At 41.5% G+C, this 27954-nt stretch overlaps 1 protein-coding gene across 1 annotated transcript; it reads right to left on the bottom strand.

Moving 5' to 3' along the window:
- Nucleotides 1-37: 37 nt before the first annotated feature.
- On the bottom strand, nucleotides 38-27954 carry LOC122911697 (zinc finger protein 665-like). Its single transcript, XM_044256667.1, has 4 exons — nucleotides 27812-27954; nucleotides 22280-22406; nucleotides 21277-21372; nucleotides 38-2714 (listed from the first exon to the last, which is right to left on the bottom strand). Exons 1-4 carry the CDS (start codon nucleotides 27824-27826, stop codon nucleotides 73-75), a joined length of 2880 nt encoding a protein of 959 aa, XP_044112602.1. The 5' UTR covers nucleotides 27827-27954; the 3' UTR covers nucleotides 38-72.

Here is a 27954-nt window from a genome sequence, read left to right on the forward strand (position 1 = left end):
TGCACTATGAGTTTTCTGATGCCGAGAAAGATTTCCCCTCCTGGTAAAGGCATTGCCACATTCCTGACATTGCTAAGGTTTCTGTCCAGTATGAATTTTCTGATGCCGAGAAAGATCTGACCTCCTCATAAAGGCCTTGCCACATTCCTGACATTGGTAAGGTTTCTGTCCAGTATGAACTTTCTGATGATGAGAAAGATATGAGCTCCTGGTAAAAGCCTTGCCACATTCCTGACATTGGTAAGGTTTCTCTCCGTTATGAATTTTTTGATGTGTAGTAAGTACCGAGCGGACGGCATAGGCCTTACCACATTCATGACATTTGTAAGGTTTCTCTCCAGTATGAATTCTGTGATGTCGAATAAGGTCTGAGTTCCGGTTAAAGCTCTTGTCACATTTGTGACATTGGTAAGGTTTCTCTCCAGTATGAGTTCTGTGATGTTGAATAAGGGATGACCTCCAGTTAAAGCTCTTGCCACATTTTTGACATTGGTAAGGTTTCTCTCCAGTATGAATTCTGTAATGTACAGTAAGAGTTGTGCTGTCCTTAAAGGACTTGCCACATTCTTCACATTGGTAAGATTTTTCTCCAAAATGAACTCTCTTATGCTTAGCAAGACCTGACCTCCACCTAAAGGCATCGCCACATTCTTGACATTGGTAAGGTTTCTCTTTACTATGAGTTTTCTGATGCCGAGGAAGATCTGCCTTCCTGGTAAAGGCACTGCCACATTCCTGACAGTGGTAAGGTTTCTCTCCAGTATGAATTTTGCGATGTTGTATAAGGTTTGAGTTCTGGGCAAAGGCCTTGCCACATTCTTGACATTGGTAAGGTTTCTTTCCATTATGAATTTTGTGATGTCTAGTAAGTTGCTGACGGATGGCATAGGCCTTACCACATTCATGACATTTATAAGATTTCTCTCCAGTATGAGTTTTGTGATGTGGAATAAGGGATGACCTCTGGTTAAATCTCTTGCCACATTTTTGACATTGGTATGGTTTCTCTCCAGTATGAATTCTGTGATGTTGAGTAAGGGATGACCTCTGGGTAAAGCTCTTGCCACATTTTTGACATTGGTAAGGTTTCTCTCCAGTATGAATTCTGTGATGTTTAGTAAGGGATGACCTCCGGCTAAAGCTCTTGCCACATTTTTGACATTGGTAAGGTTTCTCTCCAGTATGAATTCTGTGATGTTGAGTAAGGGATGACCTCCAGTTAAAGCTCTTGCCACATTTTTGACATTGGTAAGGTTTCTCTCCAGTATGAATTCTGTGATGTTCAATAGGAGTTGTGCTGTCCTTAAAGGACTTGCCACGTTCTTCACATTGGTAAGATTTTTCTCCACAATGAACTCTCTTATGCTTATCAAGACCTGACCTCCAGTTAAAGGCATTACCACATTCTTGACATTGGTAAGGTTCCACTCCAGTATGAATTCTGTGATGTTGAGTAAGGTTTGAGCTGTGGTTAAACCTCTTGCTACACTGTTGACACTGGTAAGGTTTTTCTCCACTATGAATTCTCTGATGTTGAATAAATTTTGACAATGATGTAAAGGCATTGGCACATTCATTACAGTTGTAATTTTCCCCTGCAATATGAATTTGGTGCGGTCTATTAAGACTTGAGTGATTGTTAAAAGCTTTGCCACATTCTTGACATTTGCAGGGATTCTCTCCGGAATAGATCTGCAAATGTTCATTTGTTGATAAACAGTCCTTAATGCTCTGACCAGCTTCTTCGCATTTGTATACTTTTTCTCCAGTATGCATTTGCTGATGTTGACATAGTGTTGAGTGGCAGTCAAAGGATTTACCACATTCCTTAAAGATGTAAGTTTTCTCTCCCTGAGGAATTATCTCATTGATGTTTAGGCTTGAGGACTGACTAAACATGGTCCCTGGTTTATTAGATGTGAATGGGCTTTTTCCCTCATGAATTCTCTGATGATCAGCAACACTGGAGGACTGGTTATGAGCTTTCCCACATTCATTATCTTTATGAAGACTGTCTCCCAAACGATGACCATTATGTATACTGAAGTTAGAGCTTGGATGAAAGCCTTTCCCACATTTATCACATTCATAATGGTTCTCTGCAAACCTAGCAATGACACATCTGTGAACACAGGAGCCCTGTTTCAGTATTTTCTCAAATTCAGTGCATTGAGTAATTCTGTCTTCAGTGAAAAGCCTTTGGTCATACTGTAGGGTCGACTCCTCAGTGAAGTCCCTCTCATATGAATCCCACTGAGGACTTTGTTCATTTCCAAATTTCTGATTTAAAGTCAGACCAATCCTATTTTCCAAATGGCTCAAATCATTACTCTCAGCATGGACTAGGTTACTTTCCAGATGTTCCAAGTGGTCTGTCCACAAATTGCTATGGTTGCCTATCTGATTGGAGCTTGTGCTGACAGAAACACACTGCTCTGCAGAAACAGTTGACTTAAAAAGGGAGGTTTTCTGCAGCGGTTTATATCCTTCACCATTTAGGGCAGTGACATTCTCATTAAGGGCCATTTCCTTGGTTTGGGTGTATCGTCCAGGATTTCTGTGAGGCACTTCCCTCTCCCCATCATTGTCCCAGTCTGTGCATAAATATAAAATCTCAACAGCACTATCTTTGTATCTCTGCGTTGACCCATTCTGGAAAGAACCTTCTATGCTACACTTGAGCAGGAAACTCTGGGTCTCATGTGAAGATACAGCTGAAAGATACCAAATAAAAGTTAAACTATTGCACTTACTACATTCTGAAGAATATACTGAAGGCTTCTAATAGAGAAGCATCAAGTCACTCAGACAACGTCAGAAAGATGGCTGACAAAGAGTCATCAGGACCTCATTTCCTCATAAAAATGTAACATGGTACACAACATATTGACCATATATCCTAAGAGATAATTCTGTGATATGGTCTCAGTGTAGCAGAGATCTCTTTCCTGTATCTCTAACAATCACAAAAAGGGTATGAGCTCAAACTTAGCAGATGAATGGAGGATATGGAAACAGAAAACTGAACTGAATCAAACAAGAGTACAGTAAAAAAGGAATGTATCAAGAACAGGAAGAGTTGTTTGGCAGAAAAGATCAACAACACTGACAGCCCATGAATTAAATAAAGAATAACAGAAAAAAGAATGACTATAATGACAAGTGAAGAAGTGAAAGCTGACAAAGTATAACTGACTGTAGGAATAAAATTGTAAGAGGCAACAATATTTGAAGGGGGAATCACAAGATTTTGGGTGGGAGCTGGAGAGAGAGGGAATCACATGCAGGCATCACACTGAATACACAGTGTGACTTGAGCCTGTATCCCAGGACCCTGAGATCAAGATCTGAGCAGAAATCAAGAGTCAGTACTTCCCCATGTGAGGCACCAAGCACCCAATTATTTTTTAACTCTTATCTCTGTGGTAACATTCTCACTGTTGTTTTTGTACTCCTTGAGTATCCTTATGATTGCGACCTTAAATTCTCCATCAAGCTCCTTACTTACTGTTTCCATTTTATCTCTGACCTTGTTCTTATCTGCTGGTTTTCCTTGGGATAAATTCTTTCATCTTGGCATTTCTCTAAGTCTCTACTTGCCTCTGTCCATTAGAAAAGTCAGTGATGTGTCCTGTTGTATCCTTCAGACCAGTGGTCTGCAGAGTCTCTCCTTGCCTGATATGGGCAGTGTTTGGTCCCTGGCCTGAATGTGGACAGTTTGAACTAGGTGAGCTCTGCTCCAATTGTGAAAGGAGACCTGACATCAACTCCACCAGGACTGCAGCCCTGCAGATTCCCTGCTCAGGAGACGTGATATGGACAGGGGATGACCTTGCTTAGCCTGAGGCAAGCCTCATTGAGAAGCATAGTCCCCTCAGATCACAGGGGGTGAGGCCTGGTGCAAGCAAGACAGACAGCCAGTGTCCTCACAAGTGGGGCTCAGTCTTCATACTACAGGACAGGAGAGGGCTCCCATTTTTTGGAAGCCACATGGCACTGAATGTTTCCTCTCAGGAATGTGCTCCTAGACTACTGAATACTCTCCCCACTCTGCACCCCAGGTGTTCTTCAGATGACTGTTTCCACACCTGGTGCCCCCAGGTTGTTTGCCACCCTTCTCTCCAGGATCACCCAGGTGTCCTCTTGATTCTATCCCATCCAAACCTGCTGACCATTAAACCTCCAGGTTTTAAGATGTGCTGGTTCCAAGAACTCATGAAATTCAGCCCTTCTCCATCTCCAAGCCAATGGCTTTGGGAAACCTCCTTAGGCATCCCCTGAGTGCTCCTCTCTCATGACACCGACCACACAATGGGGGCTCCCTGCCCTCTACAATGCTATACTCCTTTCCTCCCTAAACCATGTCTCCACACTATCTCCATCTTCCATGTGGCCTCTTTTCTATTATTACTTGAGGAGTTTCTCCTGTCACTCTTCAGCCTGATGTCTGGGGAACTTAGAAGACTTGACTTTTCACTAGTGGTGCTCATCACAGGACAAATGAGTCTAGGACCCTCCTATGCCACTGCCATTTCTTCTCCTAGAAATTAGGAGAATTAATTATTTTAATCCTGTTAAAACTCATATGGATTTTATAAAGCTGGTACACAAACCAACACATTAAAAATTAGTTTTGTTTCTACACAACAAAGAACAATTCCCAAAACAGAGACATCATACATTTATGGCAAACCCCCCAATAAATGCTTCCAATTTAACATAAGGATAGAGGTCAAACCAGAAACAATGAAAAGTGCAATATACTCTGCAGGAAGCCTAGTTACCTAGTTACAGGCTTTTTTTTTTTTTTTTTTTCCACCAACTTCACTTCAGCGATTTATTTTTAGATTATATTAAAAACCTCATTAGGCTCCCTGAGGGAAAGAGTGTTAACCACTAACAGAGGCAGGGGAATAAAGGAAATGAAAAGATAAGCTGAATCAGTAACAAGGAGAGCTCGTGGAAACATTCGTCCAGGGTCTCTGTAAATGCTACAAGAAACTCAATGCCAAGACCAGGTGAAATGACTTGAACTTGGACCTTCATCTTTTACCCCCAGGCTAGGAAGAGCTAGTCAGGCTTGTCAAAGTGGCATATGTCTTTATTATGATTTCCAGATGGGATATGGGAGCATGTGCAAGACGAGGCAGAGACCTCTTTAAAGACTGTAAGCCAAGTGCTCTGTGCTCTCGCCCAACAGAAACGTGCAGCAGAGCCCCCCGCGGACAGGATGAGAGATTAAATGGAGTGTTGGGTGAAACATAGAATTTATTCATGTATTTACATAATTTATAATCTTTAAGCCATGGTCTCATAAATATAGACAACTTTACATATGCTAAGCAACAGCAATTATTCACTGGAATAATTGAAACACAATAAATCTTGAAGTGATCTACACAAAATGCAATCTCTACCAAAACTCCAATGCCATTTTTGCACAAAGATCAAAATCCATCCTAAATTTACGTGGATGTCATGGGATAACCCATACCCAAAATAATCTGTAAAGTGAAGAGAATATATCCTGATTTATGGCATACAAGGCAGAGATATCAAACTAATGTCCTATAGACATGACGTCCAGAGTAGAATAATGGAGGAGTCTGGCTGAGCTAGATTTGGACATCACCAATGTTAATGTGAATGACAATGAACTCAAGATCCTGTTATAATTTATAATCTGATTTGGATGTTTGGGTGGTGTGTGAGTTTCTACTTTTTACACATGTGCCACTGATCAACAATGCATGCTCCACTCAAAATTCCAGGGCTGAATCCCGATAGTTTCAAAGGTTCCTAAAAAGGGGGCAGAGCATACAGGTGAGTATGGAGTCCTTCGCTTCCCTTCACTCTTTATTCAAGCCAACCCAATCCTGCATAACAAACTTAACCCAATCACACTTCTCTGGACCTCCTCTTATTTTTCTTTCTTCAATTTCCCCTACCACCATACTTATGGAAATAGCTCGCTTCGCTGCATTTCACAAGAAATGCAGGTGCAAATTGCTTCTGTGTGCAACACTGGGTTTTGTACCTTGGACCTCACTGCATCCATGGCCTTTATCAATTTCAAGTTTCCCCTGCATTTTTACTAATACCCATGGTCAGGATACAGGAACACTTCTTTGAACCTAGGCTCCCCTCTGAAAACTGACTTTGCCTAAAATAAGCAGCTTTACAACCTAGTTGCACTTTCTGGTCTTCTGCAAAAAATCCACTTTCAAAGAAAAGCCTTCCTGATGCTCCTCAGTGGTGAGAGGAGAGTGACCAAATTCAAGGAAATGGAGTTAAAAAGCTCTCACAGAAATGATTGTTCTTCCATGGACGGTCTGACCTGCTCTTCCTGAGCTGCCTGTGAGGACCACAGGCTCTTCTTGGTCTTCCAGTTCCCTTCTTTGCTCTGCTGGGCACATGCTTCTCTTTCCCTGTCCCTTCTCTTCTACATTAAGGAACATTTATCTCCACTGTGATACAGATCAGTTTGCTTTCCTAGGACTTTACCCTACTGTGAGTACTTAGGATTAGCCTCTTTGGAAGAGTAGGTTTAGTTTTCTTTACCTGCAACTTCTTAAGACAATACAGTAATCTACACATGTATATGCTTCTTGATATCCATCTTGATTTCCTTTCTATTAATATAAACATTAAAACATCCCATTACCTTAGGTGTACAACATGGGGATTCAACAACTCTATAGGTGCTACTATACTCACCAATAGTAGCTAACTAATATCTGGCACCATCAAATGCTATGGGAAAACCATTGGAGGAGTTCCCTGTATTCTTTTCAGCCCACGGAAACCTGTACTTCCCATTCCCACTTCCTCATGTTGCCCATCATCCTTCTCCATTCCACAATGGTAACATTCAGGCTATGCATTGTATTTGTGTCTCTTTTAGCTTTTTTCTTTGTATCTTGTCATTTGTGGTATGTGGTTTGACCCAGAAGGTGTTATGTGATGTGAACTAAGTGACATACAAATACCGTATGTATTCACTTATATGTACAACCAAAACAACAACTTAAATGAACAAACAAGAAACAGACCTATGAATGTCTATTTTGTTTTGAATAAAGTACATGGATAATCTTAATAAATATAAAAATTCCAAGATGACGGGGCACCTGGGTGACTCAGTGGTTAAAACCTCTGCCTTCGGCTCAGGTCATGATCCCAGGGTCCTGGGATCGAACCCCTTGTCGGGCTCTCTGCTCTGCGGGGAGCCTGCTTCCTCCTTTCTCTCTCTGCCTGTTTCTCTGCCTACTTGTGATCTGTCTGTCAAATAAATAAATAAAATCTTTAAAAAAAAATAAATCCATCTACAAAAAAAAAAAAAAAATTCCAAGATGACACACATTCTATACTGTAACCCGTTGGTCTGTAACAGTGTTCCAATACTGGCAGAAGACAAGAGGTTCCCAGGTTGAAATTCAAGTGTCTTATGGCTCATGACACAGCAAACATCATAAACATCTTCATCACACTAATTCCACTGGGCAACCGCCCACCCCCAACTCATACAGGGACACACTGTACATGCAGTGGGTTTGTGTTAAAGACTCTGAGCATAGGAAACCCCAGTATCTTCAGGGAACATCTAGCATATATGCCCGATCCTTGGCCATGAAAATAGCCCATCTGTTTTCCTGTACAATAAACTCACCTGTCCTCGACCCAAGATCAAGATGCTATCACTATACTACCAAGCTTTCTCATTCGCAAATATGAATGGAATGACCATTATAACTAAAATGTCAATCAAGGAAACACTCACGCAGATCACGAGGTCACCACATGACTTCAAGGAAGAGTGACAATACTGTATAAGGCACATGTGTGATTTGTCTCAGATAGCCAACAGTACAGAAACATTTTCCTTCATGATTTGCTGCTCACTTGGTGCTGCTGTACAGTCACATGCAGGGTAAATCCCAAAGTCAATATACCTGGAAGGTCTGACTTTTTAAATCTTCCAACCATCGGCCATAGGGCCAACTGCGAATGTCTGGAAGATACCCAAGATGCACACTGTAGCACCAAAGACACATCCCTGACAACTCTGTGAACCTAACAAAGTAGCATTCATCCAATGTCATCGTAGAAATCTTTCACCCATAAGCTGTCAGTGTGGGTGGGAGTCCATTACAGACAATGTCCACGGATTGCCTATTCCCGTTTAGATGAACCTACCTGGCTAAGGGGAATTGTCAGCACCTGTGACTGACTTGGGTGTCCAGCCAATGCTCTGAACTAGGGCATTCTCTGTTCTTTGTCTGGGTAGCTATGCATGTTCTAAGTCACTTCACATGGCTGACCCTATCCTCCATTCTTGCACCATTAGACACCTGAACAGAGACCCTAGACAACCTCAGAGCCTCTCTTACAGGCTTTTTGGGAGAAAACCAAGCCAGCAGGACTGACCAAGCATTTAGCATAGCCTCTTGCTATGCATGAGCAGGAAGCCTCATCAGTGAATCTGGCCAGCCTCAGAGCCCAGTCTACAGTCCTGCCCTGCAACAGAGAATGGCCTTCAGTCCTGCCCCATGTTCAGCATCACCTGTGTATCTTACTACATTACCCAAGGGCTACTACCTTTCCTGAAGAAACCATCTATGAATGTTTTCCCAGATATAGGGTCACAAGGTCTAGTCCCCAGATAGTCACCTGAGACTGTGTAAGAAAGCAAATGTGGTGGGTTGCACCCCAGAACAACTGACATGGTAATAGAAGGCTGGGCACAGGGCTCCACATTTAAAGTGTTCCCAGTGATTCTGACCAGACAAAATTTGACAACCTCTGTAGGAACTAAGTCAGAACACACACCTCGCTGGTTCTCACTGGTATTGTTTGGCAACCTTTTTCATCTTCAACATCTACTCTGTCATGTGACATCTTTAAGATATGCCCACCATGGGGGAGGAGTCAAGATGGCGGAGAAGTAGCAGGCTGAGACTACTTCAGCTAGCAGGAGATCAGCTAGAGAGCTTATCTAAAGATTGCAAACACTGCAAATCCATCGGCAGATCGAAGAGAAAAAGAACAGCAATTCTAGAAACAGAAAAACAACCACTTTCTGAAAGGTAGGACTGGTGGAGAAGTGAATCCAAAGAGACAGGAAGATAGACAACGGGGGGAGGGGCAAGCGGCGTAGCAACGGAGCACAAAATCAGGACTTTTAAAAGTCTGTTCCGCTGAGGGACATCGCTCCGGAGGCTAAACCGGGGCGAAGCCCACGCGGGGTCGGCATGACCACAGGTCCCGCAGGGTCACAGAAGGATCGGAGGTGTCTGAGTGTTGCAGAACTTGCAGATATTGGAATGGGAAAGCCGGCTGTAGAGACAGAGCCGACAGTAAGCTCGCAGCTCAGTGTTGCCTTGAACCGGTCGCAGGCATGGTAAGCTCGGAGCGCGGCCGGAGGTTAGGCAGACGCAAGTTACTAGGAGCTGTTCTCTGAGGGCGCACTGGGGAGCGGGGCCCCGGGGTCTCTGGGCCGGAGACCAGGAGGCTGCATTTGTATTCCCGTCCTCCGGAACTCTACGGAAAGCGCTCAGGGAACAAAAGCTCCTGAAAGCAAAGCCAAGCGGATCACTCAGCCCGGCCCCTGGTAAGGGCGGTGCAATTCGCCTGGGGGAAAGACACTTGAGAATCACTACAACAGGCCCCTCCCCCAGAAGATCAAAAAGGTTGCCAAGTTCACCTACCAAGGAGTGCAGTTTCAATACCAAGGAGAGAGCAGCAGAATTGCAGAGGAGGAGAAAACAAACGACTGAACTCATGGCTTTCTCCCTGTGATTTTATAGTCTTGCAGTTAATTTAATTTTTTTCTTTTTCATTTTTTTCTCTTCTTCTGCTAAATTTTTTTAACTTTTACCCTTTTCTTTTTAACGTTTTTTAACTAGTTTATCTAATATATATATATATTTTCTTTTTTTACTTTTCTTTCTTCATTTTCTTTTTTTTAATCCTTTTTTTCTTTATTTATTTTTGAACCTCTTTTTATCCCCAAATCAGAAGAGATCCCAATCTCGTCAATCTTTTTTTTAAATTCTTGATTGAATTTTTAATTCAAAATCTTTTTTTTAATTCTTTTTTTTCTTTCTTTCTTTTTGAACCTCTTTTTATCCCCAAATCAGAAGAGATCCCAATCAGAAGAGATTGGGAGATCCCAATCAGAAGAGATCCCAATCAGGAGATCCCTCACCCAATTGTGAGGGGGGAGAAATCCACCCTCACGATTTGGGATCTCTTCTGATTTGGTTAAAGCATATGTTCCTGGGATTGTTGCCACCCTTTTAGTATTTTACTTGCTCCTTCATATAATCTTAGCTGGACAAAATGACAAGGCGAAAAAATTCACAACAAAAAAAAAGAACAAGAGGCAGTACCGAAGGCTAGGGACCTAATCAATACAGACATTGCTAATATGTCAGATCTAGAGTTCAAAATGACAATTCTCAAGGTTCTAGCCGGGCTTGAAAAGGCATGGAAGATATTAGAGAAACCCTCTCCAGAGATATAAAAGCCCTTTCTGGAGAAATAAAAGAACTAAAATCTAACCAAGTTGAAATCAAAAAAAGCTATTAATGAGGTTCAATCAAAAATGGAGGCTCTCACTGCTAGGATAAATGAGGCAGAAGAAAGAATTAGTGATATAGAAGACCAAAAGACAGAGAATAAAGAAGCTGAGCAAAGGAGAGACAAACAGCTACTGGACCATGAGGGGAGAATTCGAGAGATAAGTGACACCATAAGACGAAACAACATTAGAATAATTGGGATTCCAGAAGAAGAAGAAAGAGAGAGGGGAGCAGAAGGTATACTGGAGAGAATTATTGGGGAGATTTTCCCCAATATGGTAAAGGGAACGAGCATCAAAATTCAGGAGGTTCAGAGAATGCCCCTCAAAATCAATAAGAATAGGCTCACACCCCATCACCTAATAGTAAAATTTACAAGCCTCAGTGACAAAGAGAAAATCCTGAAAGCAGCCCAGGAAAAGAAGTCTGTAACATACAATGGTAAAAGTATTAGATTGGCAGCTGACTTATCCACAGAGACCTGGCAGGCCAGAAAGAGCTGGCATGATATTTTCAGAGCACTAAACGAGAAAAACATGCAGCCAAGAATACTATATCCAGCTAGGCTATCATTGAAAATAGAAGGAGAGATTAAAAGCTTCCAGGACAAACAAAAACTAAAAGAATTTGCAAACACCAAACCAGCTCTACAGGAAATACTGAAAGGGGTCCTCTAAGCAAAGAGAGAGCCTACAAGTGGTAGATCAGAAAGGAACAGAGACAATATACAGTAACAGTCACCTTACAGGCAATACAATGGCACTAAAATCATATCTCTCAATAGTTATCCTGAATGTAAATGGGCTAAATGCCCCAATCAAAAGACACAGGGTATCAGAATGGATAAAAAAACAAAACCCATCTATATGTTGCCTCCAAGAAACTCATTATAAACCCGAAGACACCTCCAGAATTAAAGTGATGGGGTGGAAAATAATTTACCATGCTAATGGACATCAGAAAAAAGCAGGAGTGGCAATCCTTATATCAGATCACTTAGATTTTAAGCCAAAGACTGTAATAAGAGATGAGGAAGGACACTATATCATACTCAAAGGGTCTGTCCAACAAGAAGAACTAACAATTTTAAAAATCTATGCCCCCAACGTGGGAGCAGCCAACTATATAAACCAATTAATAACAAAATCAAAGAAACACATCAACAATAATACAATAATAGTAGGGGACTTTAACACTCCCCTCACTGAAATGGACAGATCATCCAAGCAAAAGATCAACAGGGAAATAAAGGCCTTAAATGATACACTGGATGAGATGGACATCACAGATATATTCAGAACATTTCATCCCAAAGCAACAGAATAGACATTCTTCTCTAGTTCACATGGAACATTCTCCAGAATAGATCACATCCTCGGTCCTAATAGATCACATCTTCAGTCCTAAATCAGGACTCAACCGGTATCAAAAGATTGGGATCATTCCCTGCATATTTTCAGACCACAATGCTCTGAAGCTAGAACTCAACCACAAGAGGAAGTTTGGAAAGAACCCAAATACATGGAGACTAAACAGCATCCTTCTAAAGAATGAGTGGTTCAACCAGGAAATTAAAGAAGAATTGAAAAAAATCATGGAAACAAATGATAATGAAAATACAAAGGTTCAAAATCTGTGGGACACAACAAAGGCAGTCCTGAGAGGAAAATATATAGCGGTACAAGCTTTTCTCAAGAAACAAGAAAGGTCTCAGGTATAGAACCTAACCCTACACCTAAAGGAGCTGGAGAAAGAACAAGAAAGAAACCCTAGGCCCAGCAGGAGAAGAGAAATCATAAAGATCAGAGCAGAAATCAATGAAATAGAAACCAAAAAACAATAGAACAAATCAACGAAACTAGGAGCTGGTTCTTTGAAAGAATTAATAAAATTGATAAACCCCTGGCCAGACTTATCAAAAAGAAAAGAGAAAGGACCCAAATAAATAAAATCATGAATGAAAGAGGAGAGATCACAACTAACACCAAAGAAATACAAACAATTATAAGAACATACTATGAGCAACTCTACGCCAACAAATTTGACAATCTGGAAGAAATGGATGCATTCCTAGAAACATATAAACTACCAAAATTGAACCAGGAAGAAATAGAAAGCCTGAACAGACCCATAACCAGTAAGGAGATTGAAACAGTCATTAAAAATCTCCAAAGAAACAAAGCCCAGGGCCAGATGGCTTCCCGGGGGAATTCTACCAAACATTTAAAGAAGAACTAATTCCTATTCTCCTGAAACTGTTCCAAAAAATAGAAATGGAAGGAAAACTCCCAAACTCATTTTATGAGGCCAGCATCACCTTGATCCCAAAACCAGACAAGGATCCCATCAAAAAAGAGAGCTATAGACCAATATCCTTGATGAACACAGATGCGAAAATTCTCACCAAAATACTAGCCAATAGGATTCAACAGTACATTAAAAGGATTATTCGCCACGACCAAGTGGGATTTATCCCAGGGCTACAAGGTTGGTTCAACATCCGCAAATCAGTCAATGTGATACAACACATCAATAAAAGAAAGAACAAGAACCGTATGATACTCTCAATAGATGCTGAAAAAGCATTTGACAAAGTACAGCATCCCTTCCTGATCAAAACTCTTCAAAGTGTAGGGATAGAGAGCACATACCTCAATATCATCAAAGCCATCTATGAAAAACCCACTGCAAATATCATTCTCAATGGAGAAAAACTGAAAGCTTTTCCGCTAAGGTCAGGAACACGGCAGGGATGTCCATTATCACCACCGCTATTCAACATAGTACTAGAAGTCCTAGCCTCAGCAATCAGACAACAAAAGGAAATTAAAGGCATCCAAATCGGCAAAGAAGAAGTCAAATTATCACTCTTCACAGATGATATGATACTCTATGTGGAAAACCCAAAAGACTCCACTCCAAAACTGCTAGAACTTGTACAGGAATTCAGTAAAGTGTCAGGATATAAGATCAATGCACAGAAATCAGTTGCATTTCTCTACACCAACAACAAGACAGAAGAAAGAGAAATTAAGGAGTCAATCCCATTTACAATTGCACCCCAAACCATAGGATACCTAGGAATAAACCTAACCAAAGAGGCTAAGAATCTATACTCAGAAAACTATAAAGTACTCATGAAAGAAATTGAGGAAGACACAAAGAAATGGAAAAATGTTCCATGCTCCTGGATTGGAAGAATAAATATTGTGAAAATGTCTATGCTAACTAAGGCAATCTACACATTTAATGCAATTCCTATCAAAGAACCATCCGTCTTTTTCAAAGAAATGGAACAAATAATTTTAATATTTATATGGAACCAGAAAAGACCTCGAATAGCCAAAGGGATATTGAAAAAGAAAGCCAAAGTTGGTGGCATCACAATTCCGGACTTCAAGCTCTATTACAAAGCTGTCATCAACAAGACAGCATGGTACTGGCACAAAAACAGACACATGGACCAATGGAACAGAATAGAGAGCCCAGAAATAGACCCTCAACTCTATGGTCAACTAATCTTTGACAAAGCAGGAAAAGAATGTCCAATGGAAAAAAGACAGCCTCTTTAATAAATAGTGTTGGGAAAATTGGACAGCCACGTGCAGAAAAATGAAATTGGACCATTTCCTTACACCACACACAAAAATAGACTCAAAATGGATTAAGGACCTCAATGTAAGAAAGGAATCCATCAAAATCCTTGAGGAGAACACAGGCAGCAACCTCTTCGACCTCAGCTGCAGCATCTTCCTAGGAACATCGCCAAAGGCAAGGAAGCAAAGGCAAAAATGAACTTTTGGGATTTCATCAAAATCAAAAGCTTTTGCACAGCAAAGGAAACAGTTAACATAATCAAAAGACAACTGACAGAATGAGAGAAGATATTTGCAAACGACATATCAGATAAAGGACTAGTGTCCAAAATCTATAAAGAACTTAACAAAGTCAACACCCAAAGAACAAATAATCCAATCAAGAAATGGGCAGAGGATGTGAACAGACGTTTCTGCAAAGAAGACATCCAGATGGCCAACAGACACATGAAAAAGTGCTCCATATCACTTGTCATCAGGGAAATACAAATCAAAACCACAATGAGATATGACCTCACACCAGTCAGAATGGCTAAAATCAACAAGTCAGGAAATGACAGATGCTGGCGAGGATGCGGAGAAAGGGGAACCCTCCTACACTGTCGGTGGGAATGCAAGTTGGTGCAACCACTCTGGAAAACAGCATGGAGGTTCCTCAAAATGTTGAAAATAGAACTGCTCTGACCCAGCAATTGCACTACTGAGTATTTACCCTAAAGATACAAACGTAGTGATCCAAGGGGGCACATGCACCCGAATGTTTATAGCAGCAATGTCCACAATAGCCAAACTATGGAAAGAACCTAGGTGTCCATCAACAGATGAATGGATAAAGAAGAAGTGGTATATATACACAATGGAATACTATGCAGCCATCAAAAGAAATGAAATCTTGCCATTTGCGACAACATGGATGGAACTAGAGCGTATCATGCTTAGCGAAATAAGTCAAGCGGAGAAAGACAACTATCATATGATCTCCCTGATATGAGGAAGTGGTGATGCAACATGGGGGCTTAAGTGGGTAGGAGAAGAATCCATGAAACAAGATGGGATAGGGAGGGAGACAAACCATAAGTGACTCTTAATCTCACGAAACAAACTGTGGGTTGCTGGGGGGAGGGGGGTTGGGAGAAGGGGGGTAGGGTTATGGACATTGGGGAGGGTATGTGCTTTTGGGTAAATTGGAAGGGGAGGTGAACCATGAGAGACTATGGACTCTGAAAAACAATCTGAGGGGTTTGAAGTGGCAGGGGGGTGGCAGGTTGGGGTACCAGGTGGTGGGGATTATAGAGGGCACAGCTTGCATGGAGCACTGGGTGTGGTGAAAAAATAATGAATACTGTTTTACTGAAAATAAATAAATTGGAGAAAAAAAAAAAAAGATATGCCCACCATGTTTAAATCAATTAATATCCTCTCTCCACACACTCCATGCATCTGGGCCTCAAAGAGTACAGTTATCTCTGTCATCCAATAGCAACTGGTCCTCGAGACAGCAGGGAATACAATACATCATGAGAAAAGCATCGGATGTCCTAGACAGCTACAATTCCCAGAAAGGCATCTCTGTCCCATTTGCTCATCCTGACTAGCTTCCTTAGGCCTTACAGTGACCAAAGGGACCTCTCTACCACATCTTTGTTCACATTTCAAGACTTTGCCATATTTCATTTCCACAGCACTTAGCTTCCTCTCAAACTGTCACAACATCATGTTTTATCTGTCCTCACAACTTCCAGTGCCAAGTGCCTGAACTAATTCTGTGGCCCAGTGATTGATTTTTGCTTCTCTTCTAGTGCAGTGGTGGCAAAATTGTATTTAAAACATACATAGGCCTCACATGATCCTGTTATCAACCATTTACAGTGGCATTAGAAAACTCCAAGCTACCCCTAAGGCTAAGCAAGGTCCTGCCTGGCTTAGGTGGGAGGGGGAATACAGTGACAACGAGGTTTCCAGAACACAGAAGGGAAAGTCAGCTGTGATGCCTCCATCACTGAAATAGAGATGGGACAGAAGAACTGGACAGGCTTTGGGAAAAAAGAAAGTACAATTTTTCTTTCTAGACTCAGAGTCAGTAGTGTAGTCTTGGACGAGGTCCTCTCCACAGATGAAGAATGCAGACCAATGTTTCAGCCTAGATCTGTTTCATCTCTTCCATTGGGCTGCTCCATCACTCCTAACAGAACACTGTCTTCTGTTTAAGTTAGAACATCTACTCAGCACCCAGCCCTGTCCCATCTTTGTTTCCTTCAAGTAAGTGTTAAAAAAACAAAACAAAACAAAACAGGATTTGTGAAATATCCACATTTTTTTTAAAGATTTTATTTTATTTATTTGACAGAGCGAGATCACAAGCAGGCAGAGAGGCATGCAGAGAGAGAGGAGGAAGCAGGATCCCTTCTGAGCAGAGAGCCCGATGTGGGCCTCGATCCCAGGACCCTGAGATCATGACCTGAGCCGAAGGCAGCGGCTTAACCCACTGAGCAACCCAGGCGCCCACATTTTTACCTAATCAAATGCTGACACTGAAGTGACCAACACTGATGACATCACTTCCTAGAAGGGAAAAGAAGAGTAACTAAGGAACTCTTACTTGTCCAACTGCAAAGGCAGGAATGAAGTCTATCAATTTAACTACATGGAATTTATAATGCTCCCTGGAGAATTACTCTCACATTTAAATTAAATTTAGAATACCATGTCACTCCTTGGAAACTCTTGTTAAAATCTCTATTGAGGTAGGTAAGCAACAGGTCGACACAGGAATAAGGAAAACAGAGTAGATCCTACAGGAATAAGACCCAGTTATGTAAGAGACAATTTGCATAGGGAGATTCTCAAACTAAGATACACCAGATGTAGCAAGCATAAATTCAATACAATACAGAAAAGAAAACTATTTCTATTATAAATCTAGAACCTCTTTGCTTGCTAGGAAATCACCACTTTTCAAACTTGGAAATGACCTGGTTTGAGCCAAGATTCCTTTTCCTTCTGAAGATATAGGTACACACACATATATATGTACATGTGCTTCTTCCTACTTAGTTTTGGGACTTCAAAATCTGCCTTTAGCTTAATATGACACATTGCATTCTGTGCAGATCAAAACCCTAAATCTCTGCTTGTGTTCTCTATCCTCACAAAACAACAGGAGAAATATACAGGGTAAAATTTGATCGATAGTCCTTGAGAATTGTGTAGCTATGGCCTATCATTATATTTGTAGTGCCTTTGTTCAATTAGCGATCATTGGGGAGACCCCGTGGGTCTTAGATGGTGAGCCATGGTTCAGGACAAGAGAAAGAAACTAACATTTACAAAAATCATCCCCAACAATCCTTATCAAAATCTTAGCAATAAGAAGAAATCTTATAACTTTGAAATAGAGAAATACAGTCAAAACCATTCTGTGAGATCAGCAGTACCCTGGTATCAAAGCAGTATAAACAAAAGATAAAAGGCTAGTTTATCTGATGAAATTTCTGCTACTCTGGCTTTCTTTGAACATCCATATACAAGTACAAAATAGAGTCAATAGGAAAAATGAATCACACTGAAAATAATTTTCCCTCTCTAAAGATTCATCTGCCCCTGAATCCTTTCAGGTCTGCTAACAAATACAGTTAACCATTGAATAATGTGCTTTTCATCAACAGTGGTCCACTAGGACACAGAGAAGTTTGCTTGATAAATCCAGTGCACAACAGTAAATGTATTTTCACTATGATTGCCTTCATATTTTATTTCTTCAAATTACTTCCTTATAAAACTATGGTATATACAGCAGACCACATACAAAGAATGGGACAACTCATGACATGTTGTAATTAACCCACCCAACACCACAGATGAAGAAAGACTTTTGAAACACAATGACAGGGGCACCTGGGTGGCTCAGTGGGTTAAGCCCCTGCCTTTGGCTCAGGTCATGTTCTCAGGGTCCTGGGATTGAGCCCCCCCACCCCCATCCAGCTCTCTGCTCAGCAGGGAGCCTGCCTCTCCCTCTCTACCTGCCTCTTCGCCTACTTATAACCTCTCTCTGTCAAATAAATAAATAAACAAATAAATCAATAAATCTAAAAACAAACACAATGGCAAATCCACTTCATCTTGTGCAAGAGCTCCTAGAGTATCACTAGGAGGATTCTCAGCAGTCTGAAGAGCAATGGGGCCTGGCATAACGTACTCAGGTACTCAAAGATTGAAAAATAGCCACCAGCAATACTTTACCGAGCAAAATTATTTTCCACAGAGGCAGAAATGAGGACATTCCCAAGTAAAAACCCCTCTAATCTTACCAGGACATTAAAGTCTTTCTAGATGAAATAAAAGGATTCTACCCAGAAACTGCAACCACACGAGAACACAGAGCTCTCCACTGAACGTAAATATGTAGACAATTAAACAAACGTGCTGTGTTCAAATGAGATACCAGTCACATTTATTTCTGCTACAGAGTTTGCTTTTGGGGGAAAAAAAAAAGAAGAATAAAAATCACAAATGTGGGTAATAAAGGATCCAACATAAAAGGATTTGTGATGTCGGTAACAAAGTCAAGAGGGTGTGCAGGTGTGGAGACAGGAAGAAGAATTTTCTATATAATTGACACTGAGTTTTAAAAGGTTTGTTTTAGGGGTGCCTGGGTGGCTCAGTCAGTTGAGCATCTGCCTTCAGTTCAGTTCAGGATCTCAGGGTCCTGGGATCAAGACCCACCCAGGCTCTCTGCTCAGTGGGGAGCCTGCTTTCCTCTCTCTCCCTGCCTACCTCTCTGCCTACTTGTGATCTATCTCTCTGTCAAATAAATAAATAAAATATTTTTAAAATAAAAATGTTTATAAAATGTTCATTTTACAGCTAAGTTGTTTTAATGAATCTCTAAGGTTACCACAATGAAAGTACTCATAGAAGATGCATAACTCAATGACAAAGGTACCAATACATATCATGGGTATTAATCCTACAATTAATTAGATAAAGTATATCTTTTGTATTTCATACCAAAACAGAAGTATATACATAAGTATTAAATGTTGAAAATTACTCTGAATTCAATAAAAGTATTTCTCTCATGCAGAGAATAAAAATTCACCCACAAATACATGATGAAATCAATTCCATGTGGATGACAACTCACCTAGACATGGAACGACATTCACTGACCACTCACCAAGGAGACAGAAAGTAGGGGTGACACAGTATATATGTGTGACATACAAACACAAGACAAAAACACACAGAATTTTCCAGCAAAAAGCATAAAGCTCATTCTTTTTTGAGTTATACTCACATGGTCTTGAAATATGCTGAAATATACTGAGCTGAAAATTCTCTTCCTCTAACAACCTGCACAGATAAAACCCAACCCACACCTAGCTAATGTCGTGAATGAGCCAGACAAGGAAGCACATTCTTAGGAAATTACCAAACCAGAGTAAGAGAAAACTCAACCCACGAAATTCTAAATAAAACACTGATGTATGACAGAGAAGGAAAACTTCTATATTACCATAATTTTGAACCGTGTCCACGTACCCATGAAAATCAAGCAATTGAGTGTCATGTCTTCATGGACTATAATATTGTGAAGAATTCTCATTTAAGTCAATCATAAAGAGGTGTAAATGAGAATTTTATGAACACTTAAAAAGCTTGAAAGACGTGCATTATGGTATTAATATATTCGTTCTCCTCCACAGAATGTAACACTATAGTCCATTCTGTTACAACAGAGGAAACAAACAGCATCTTCATTTCTGAATAAATAAACATCATAGATGGTGAAAATATGCTGAGACACACTGTATATTATATTAATATTTGGAGCTAAATACTGATGCATTCTGAGGAAAGAAGAAGAAAAACCTCATGATTAATTTCCCATGAAGCAACACTGCATTACTGAACACAAGAAATCCACACATGGAGATTTTGGGTACCTGGGGGCTCAGTCAGTGAAGCATCTTCCTTCCGTTCAAGTCATGATCTCAGGGTTCTGGGATCCAGCCCCACACTGGGCTCCCTGCTCAGCAGGGACTTTGCATCTCCCTCTCCTTTTGCCCTTCCCCTCCATACTCATTCTCTCTCTCTCTCTCTCTCTGTCTCGAAGAAATAAAATTTTTAAACAAACTATATGGGAGTATTACTAATTGTCTAACTCACTTCTTATAAAGCACATGCCCATGTCGTATCAGGACATTTGATGTAAAAAATTCAAAGATAAATCTCATATAAAACTAAATAGAAAGTGAAAACACACAGGACAAAGTTACAAGAAGTTCATGGAAGAATCATACAATGACGCAATTTTTAAAAAATAAGGTAATAGATGATAATTTCTTAAAGGATAGAAGTTCAAGTTCTAATGTGCTAGTTCCCCAATATCATTTGTTATGTCGGAATTCTAGAGACATTAGAGTGTTTTACCACTTAGGAATGGAACTCATTGAGCAGAAATTTCTATACGGGGAAAAAAAAAAAGAAAAAAAAGGGAAAGAAAGAAAAAGAAAAAAAGACCATTCAAAGGGAAATAAAGCAGTATATTTTCTCATTTTAGGGCATTGTTTTGTTATCTGATGAAGTTATTGAAACTGAATTTTGTAAGACTAAGATTAAAGCCTCCATACCTTAGAAAGTATAAGCCAGAACATGTTAAAAATCTGTCTCCAGTGTTCCGGGAATTTCGCCACCAAACTCCAGTGTGCATACAACTACCCTGACCTACTTGTCCCATAATAAAAAGCAGAATGTACGAAGGCCATAGCGCACAGGTCATCAGAAATAGGATGTCTTCCCCAAGGCCTTCAAAACAATAAAAAGCTCTCAGATTTCTTTTGAAAGAGAGTCTCCTGGCTCTCCCTATGGATGTGATGGACCATCAGTGGAGTTGAAGGAGAATCCCTAGAGAAATCTAAGAACTTGATCATGTTGGAGAGCAGATGTTCCTCTGGGAGAGAGAAAAAAAAGTAACTGGGCATGTCTCCAACTAATCTTCATTCAAGGAGAGCTACTCAAACCACTGCGTAAGGTCTACCTTCCTCCTTCAGACTTGGGCCTCCCCTATGTCATCTGCCTCATTCATTCCCACCTACCTGGATGGAAGCCTATGTTCTCCTTTCTCATCACATCCCAGAGCTCCTTCTCTTGCTCCAAATATATAATCAGGTCTGGCTTTGACAGAAGGAGACCTGTTTATGAGGAAAAAGGAAAATGGCTATTGCTGCCAATTCTATCATTCCATCAGTCTTGTGTTCAGGAGAGAAGAGATGATCTTGTACAATCCTAGAAAGTGGTTTCCTAAAAACTGTTCCCCAACAGTCCCTTCAGAACACACAGGAGGCAGGGCACCTGGGTGGCTCAGGGGTAAGCTTCTTCCCTCACCTTAGGTCATGATCTTAGGGTCCTGGGATTGAGCCCCACATCAGGTTCTCTGCTTGGCAGGAAGCCTGCTTTCCCCCCTTTCTCTGCCTGACTCTCTGCCTACTTGTCATCTTTCTCTGTCAAATATGTAAACAAAGTCTTAAAAAAAAAAAAAAAAAAGAACTCACAGGAGGAATTTGCAATGTTCACATCCTGACCTACACTTCCAAGTAGTAGACATGATAATCAGCAGGGGAAACTTCAGTTTAAGATGTGAGCAGCAGGGGCGCCTGAGTGGCTCAGTGGTTGGGGCCTCTGCCTTTGGCTCAGGTCATGATCCCAGGGTCCTGGGATCAAGCTTCACATCAGGCTCTCTGCTCAGCAGGGGGCCTGCTTCCTCCTCCTCTCTCTCTCTCTGCCCGCCTTTCTGCCTACTTGTGATCTGTCTGTCAAAAAAAAGAAATCTTAAAAAAAAAAGATGTGAGCAGCACCATTCTGTCACTAAAGGTTGAGAACTGCCACTCATCTACACAAGCAATGATGTTTCCTTGAGGAAAGAGAAATTAAGGCTGAGAAAAAAACATTATGAAGATTTTTCTCTCCATCTACTTATTTCCCTTTCTGCCTGGATCTGAATTCTAGTTATTACAAGAGAAATCCCCCAAAATACAGTCTTCACAGGAAGGAATAAAACCCTGAGTGTGGTTTGGGAAATCTGGAAGGAGTCTTCCTCACCCAAGAAGAGGAGGTGTTCGTAGTTCTCCAACATCACATCCTGGTACAGTTGCCGCTGAGTGTGGGTCAGGTGTCCCCACTCCTCCTCAGAGAATTCTATGGCCACATCCCTGAAGGTCAGCTGTCCCTGCAATAAATACCACAGTCACCAAGTGTCCACTGACAGAGTTCATGATGTTTCCTAAGATAAAATTTGGTCAGCGGGGAGCCTGCTTCTCCTCTCTCTCTGCCTACTTGTGATCTCTGTTGTCAAATAGATAAATAATATAAAAAAAATCTTAAAAAAAAAAATAAGCACCTATGGGGCAGGGGGCTGCCTGGATGAGAACCTTCATTCCTTTCACTCCCAGAAGTCAACTCTATCCACAACAAAGCGGTGACAGCCCTCCTTATCCAGCACAAAGTGTTGGGATGTGGGAGAGGAACCAATGGTCAAGATATTCTAGACATGTTTCTGATGTGAAATATTTGGGTTCTGGAGTAAATGATGAAGAAAGGATTGTTGAGATACCCGTGGTACAACAACTTTGGTCCTAGCACAAGGAGAGAGGAACGTGAGCAGTGACTTTGCCCAAATCGACAGGTTTGCAGGCATGTCTGATGGCAACTATGTGGCTTGGCTCCTGGCCTAAAGAGGCCACTAAAAGTTCAACCTAGAGATTCCTAATAAGAAGTTCCAGCAAAGCAGATTCTAAAAGATCTATATGATCACTCACAGTTCTTATTGAGCTTGTGTAAATAATTAGGCCTAGTTTGTTAAAATTGGACTTGTTTTTCAAATAAATTAGTCCCAATATCTCTATCTCTGGAAATGAGGGTTATTTTAGAGAGAATTTTTTTTTAATAACACACCTTTATGGATGTCAAATTCTAGATTTGATTGTCTTTAAATGTTTGTTTACCTAAGCCAGACAACTCGAGGTAAACTTCAGAGAAGTTACACAATAGCTCAATTACATGATCTTGCCTAATATTCTGAAGAAGTAATAACAGAACCCATTGGGAACATAGCTTAAATATTTAAACAAATGGAAAAATGAAACTGATTCCCCCAAAATTGTATAACTTAACTTTCACCTTGTGTGTGGCTGGAATAATGAAACTGCCTAAAAGCCAGCATACTGCACTCAATAGCATTAACTATGGACTAGTGGAGGTAATGGACAATCCCACTTTATGATAGGATTGGATGATGCTTGGGGGACTCTCCTTATCTCTTAATAAGTTTTCTCCCACTTGCCAATGATCCTCTGTAATCAGGATATCATTAAGGCTGGATCACTCAAAGGGCTTCTTAATGGTTTCATCCCTTAGTCATATTTATCCTAGCACCTCTGAGGTGCAATTGCAAACAGATGCTTTAGCAAAGCATAGAACAGCCCTCCTCATAAAAAGAGCTTCAAAGCTCACTATGGGACAGTCCCTGACTGTAATGACTTCATATCAGGTCCAGATTTGTCTTAGAAGCCAAAGGCACCAATGGATGATGGGGGGCGACTTATTAAATACTGGGCTACACTTACAGATATGCCAGAAATAATACTTAAAACTCCCACTAGTCAATCCAAATTTCCCTGTGGAAATATGATGTGTGTATGTTTTTTTTCCTATTGTTATTTTGAGCAAGAATTTTTTTTTTTTTAATTTTTCGGTTTCCTTTTCCCTCTTGATCATTCCTAAATTCAGCCCAATTTCCCATTCAGTTACATTTAATTTACTGTATTTTGTGGTCTTCCCATTTGTGTTTTCTAACCTTTCAATCTCATCTAAATGAAAATCTAATGTTGAGTCTCTTAAAAAAAAAAAAAAAAGAAAGAATACTTAAAACTTGTCAAACGTTAAACCTAGTTACCCATATGCCTGAACCTGATCACTGTACTTCTTTCTCTGTACAGCAAAAATGTTCAGACGTTATTGACCTTGCTTACTCTTTTGGCCAGATTTAAGATGTCCCTGTTAAAAATACAAATGACAGCTGATTTACTGATGACAATACTTTTCATAAAAAGAATAAGAAAAGCTAAGTGTGCCATAGTGCTCACTAGCACTTTGCAATCGCCAAAGCCTTACAAATAAAAATTAATACTGACTCCAAATATGCCTTCCTGGTACTACATGCTGATGGAGCTATTTGGAAGGAAAGGGGATTGCTGTCAAGCCTAACTCCCCAATCAAATATGGGCTTAAGTTACAAAACCCTCCATATCGCTATACTGACAATGGCATATATCAAATCTGGGATACACATTTGTGGCTCACACCCACTAATGCACAGCTCAATCAAAAGGCACTTTAAGGGACGCCTGGTTGGCTCAGTTAGTTGGACGACTGCCTTCGGCTTGGGTCATGATCCCGGAGTCCTGGGATCGAGTCCCGCATCGGGCTCCCAGCTCCACGGGGAGTCGGCTTCTCCCTCTGACCTTCTCCTTGCTCATGCTCTCTCTCAAATACATAAATAAAATAAAATTTTAAAAAGGCACTTTAATGCCGGGAACAAAGAAATCATACATATGATACTTCGGCAAATAAAACACAACATCTGGGATGGCTATCATTAGAAATGTGTTCCCAATGGGATGTCTGGGTGGCTCAGTTGGTTAAACGGCTGCCTTCAGCTCAGGTCATGATCCCAGCGTCCTGGAATTGAGTCCCACATTGGGCTCCTTGATGGGCAGGGAGCCTGCTTCTCCCTCTGCTTCTGCCTGCCACTCTGTCTGCTTGTGCTTGCTCTCTCCCTCTCTCTCTTTTAAATAAAATCTTAAAAAAAAAAAAAAAAAGAAATGTGTCCCCAAATAATAGTACTCCAAGCTACTGACTGGTTTGGTACTGATTGGGTAAGGCGACCTGGCATTAGATGGCCAGCTCCAAACAGAACCCACTGGATCTGTGGAACTAACCTGTGGCCCTGCCTTCCTCCAGAATGTACAGGTCGCTGTACCTTAGGATTTGCTTGAATTCATGGGCACATTACTAAAACCATAGCCACTCCAGCTAATCTCCCCCATTTAAAGCAAAGATGGACACGATCTGTTTTTAAATGGTACGGTCACTTAACATCCATTTTGGCTCCGTCTGTGGGACTAGAGGGTGTCATTTGGCATGTAGAAGCCCTTAATACATATACTACAAAGGCACTCAGTGATTCACTAAATAGCATCTCTTTACTTAATATCAAAGTCTCACAGATACGCAAGGCAGTCCTACAAAATAGAATGGCCTTAGATGTCCTGACAGCAGCACAGGGCGGCACATGAGCAATTATCAAAGCAGAATGTTGCATATTCATCCCAGACTATCGCAAAAATGTCACAGGACTAATACAAGATATGAATACCCAGATTAAGGCTCTACAAGATCCTTCTCTTCCTCTCAGTGATTGGTTAAGTTCCTGTTTAAAGGAGGACTATGGCCCAAAATTAAAAATCTCCTTTTTGAGCTTCTCATTCTATAGCCTTATTAATCTTTATGTGTTGCCTTGTTCATTGTTCCTCTACTTGGTGCCAAGACTCCATTGCTGCAAAGACTTCACGATGATCCTTACCACGCACAGAGACACTTCTTCACAGTCCGCACTGGATTCAGCTGCCTCCATCTTCTGTAACTCCCCTCCACATTCCTCAACTGATCAATGTTGACCCAAGTAGGTAGGGACAGTTCTACGCCCCTATTCAGCAGGATGAAGTTACAGAAGATGAAACTTTCCACGTTCAACTACCTTAAAGAATTAAAGGTCAAAATTGTTCAGGGGGGGAATGATGAGGGAGCAGGAGGCTGGCTGACGACAAAGCAAAAGCAGGCACCTTGCAGCCCCTCTCCACCCGCTCCCCTCTGTAGTGTGTGTAACTTTCCTCAGGCACCCCTGGCTGCCCTAAAAGGAAAACAAAGAGTTAACTTGCAGAGATCACAATCCTGCAAGACAGGAGTCTCCCTCCATCTACAAATGTCCTAGTGATTTATAACAAAGAAGCTATCTTATCAATAGCCCAATTTCCAGAGGCAAATAACTCAGTTCTTCAAGCCCTAATGTCGCCCTCCCCTCCATAAAAACTGAAGGAGGCTGAGGTAGAAGAAAATGTAAATAAAGTTAAATTTCTTCTAAACCTAAATCTCACTAGCAAGGATGTTTGATAGGAGGAATGTGACATTCCCCAGGAAACTCCCAATTGTCTTGTTAGTGCTTCATTAGAGGGGAAATCGGCCATGGCTAGACAATAACCAGGCTTTGCATATCCTGACAGTCTTCTTTACCCTGATAGCCCTTCTGAACAGCCCCTTTGTCCTCACTTACCCAACTCCTGTGTATATAATCAGCCACTCCTCAGGATAGTGGGGCAGCAGCTCTTCTGCCCACGGTCTGGTCCCCGTGATTTAATAAACCACCATTTTGCACAAAAGATGTCTCAAGAATTCTTTCTTGGTCATCGGCTCAGGACCTCACCCCACCGAACTTAACCTATATTCTAGAACTTCATCACCTGGGAACCTGGGAGCCTGATGTGGGGCTGGATCTCAGGTTCCCGGGATCATGACCTGAGCTGAAGGCAGAAAGCAGACTCTTAGCTAACGGAACCACCCTCGGTCCCCAAGATTGATTTATATTTTAGAGGAGATGGGGAAGTGCAGAAAAGGGAGGGAGAAAGAGAATGGCAAGCGGACTCCCCTCAGGGCACAGAACTGCAAGCAGGGATACCAGTCCTGGACCCTCCGATCCCGACCTGAGCTGCAACCAAGATCCAACCTTAGTTGACTGAGCCCCCAGGCACCCTCTTCCAATGGATTTTAAGCAGAATATCTCTTTCACGTGTTAAAGATGGAGAGACATACACCCCCTTTCTTAGAATGGGAACTTTCCAAGTTTTTCTGGACTCATACCCACCGAGCTTCTGTCCGCATTTCCTTTGTGCCCAGCTGCACACCACTGATCAAGAATCCAGATGAGCCCAAACAAGAAATGCTTTCCGTCCCTGACATCCCAGGACCAGACCTCATCAGCCACAGGAATTTCAGAATCGACACCTTCCCCTCTGGATCTGCCATCACCGGAATACTGTCACTCCTTGGGGAACTTTAAGTCAAAGTGACAGTGGCTGATGCACTATGGAAGTCAGGTTGGGGACAGGACAGAAGGCTCTGGGAAATAGAGAAGCATTCTAAAGACCTAACCCTGAGTATCACTTCTGACCAGATCTTTTTTTTTTTTTTTTTTTTTTAAGATTTCATTTATTTATTTGACAGACAGAGATCACAAGTAGGCAGAGAGGCTGGCAGAGAGAGAGAGAGAGGAGGAAGCAGGCTCCCTGCCGAGCGGAGAGCCCGATGCGGGACTCGCTCCCAGGACCCGGAGATCATGACCTGAGCCGAAGGCAGCGGCTTAACCCACTGAGCCACCCAGGCGCCCCCTGACCAGGTATTAAAAAGAGGTGAACGTGGAGGCGAGAAGCATTCGAACTTGAAGCATCCGCATCTGCAGCTTCCAAACGTGAGGGTCTGCGAAGAAACAGAGGACACGCTCCGCGGGGACACCAGGCTCACCTGAGAACCAGCCATTTCTGCCTTCCCGTCCACCTCTAGATTTCGTCCTCACGAGGGATCTGTGGGAAATCACAGCTGCATCAGGAAAAAATGCCCTGAAATCCGGCACAAGAGCTCCTTCTCCTCACACCGCTCGCCCTCGG

Source organism: Neovison vison, chromosome 7 (genome assembly GCF_020171115.1).
Source record: "Neovison vison isolate M4711 chromosome 7, ASM_NN_V1, whole genome shotgun sequence".
Classification (NCBI taxonomy): domain Eukaryota; kingdom Metazoa; phylum Chordata; class Mammalia; order Carnivora; family Mustelidae; genus Neogale; species Neogale vison.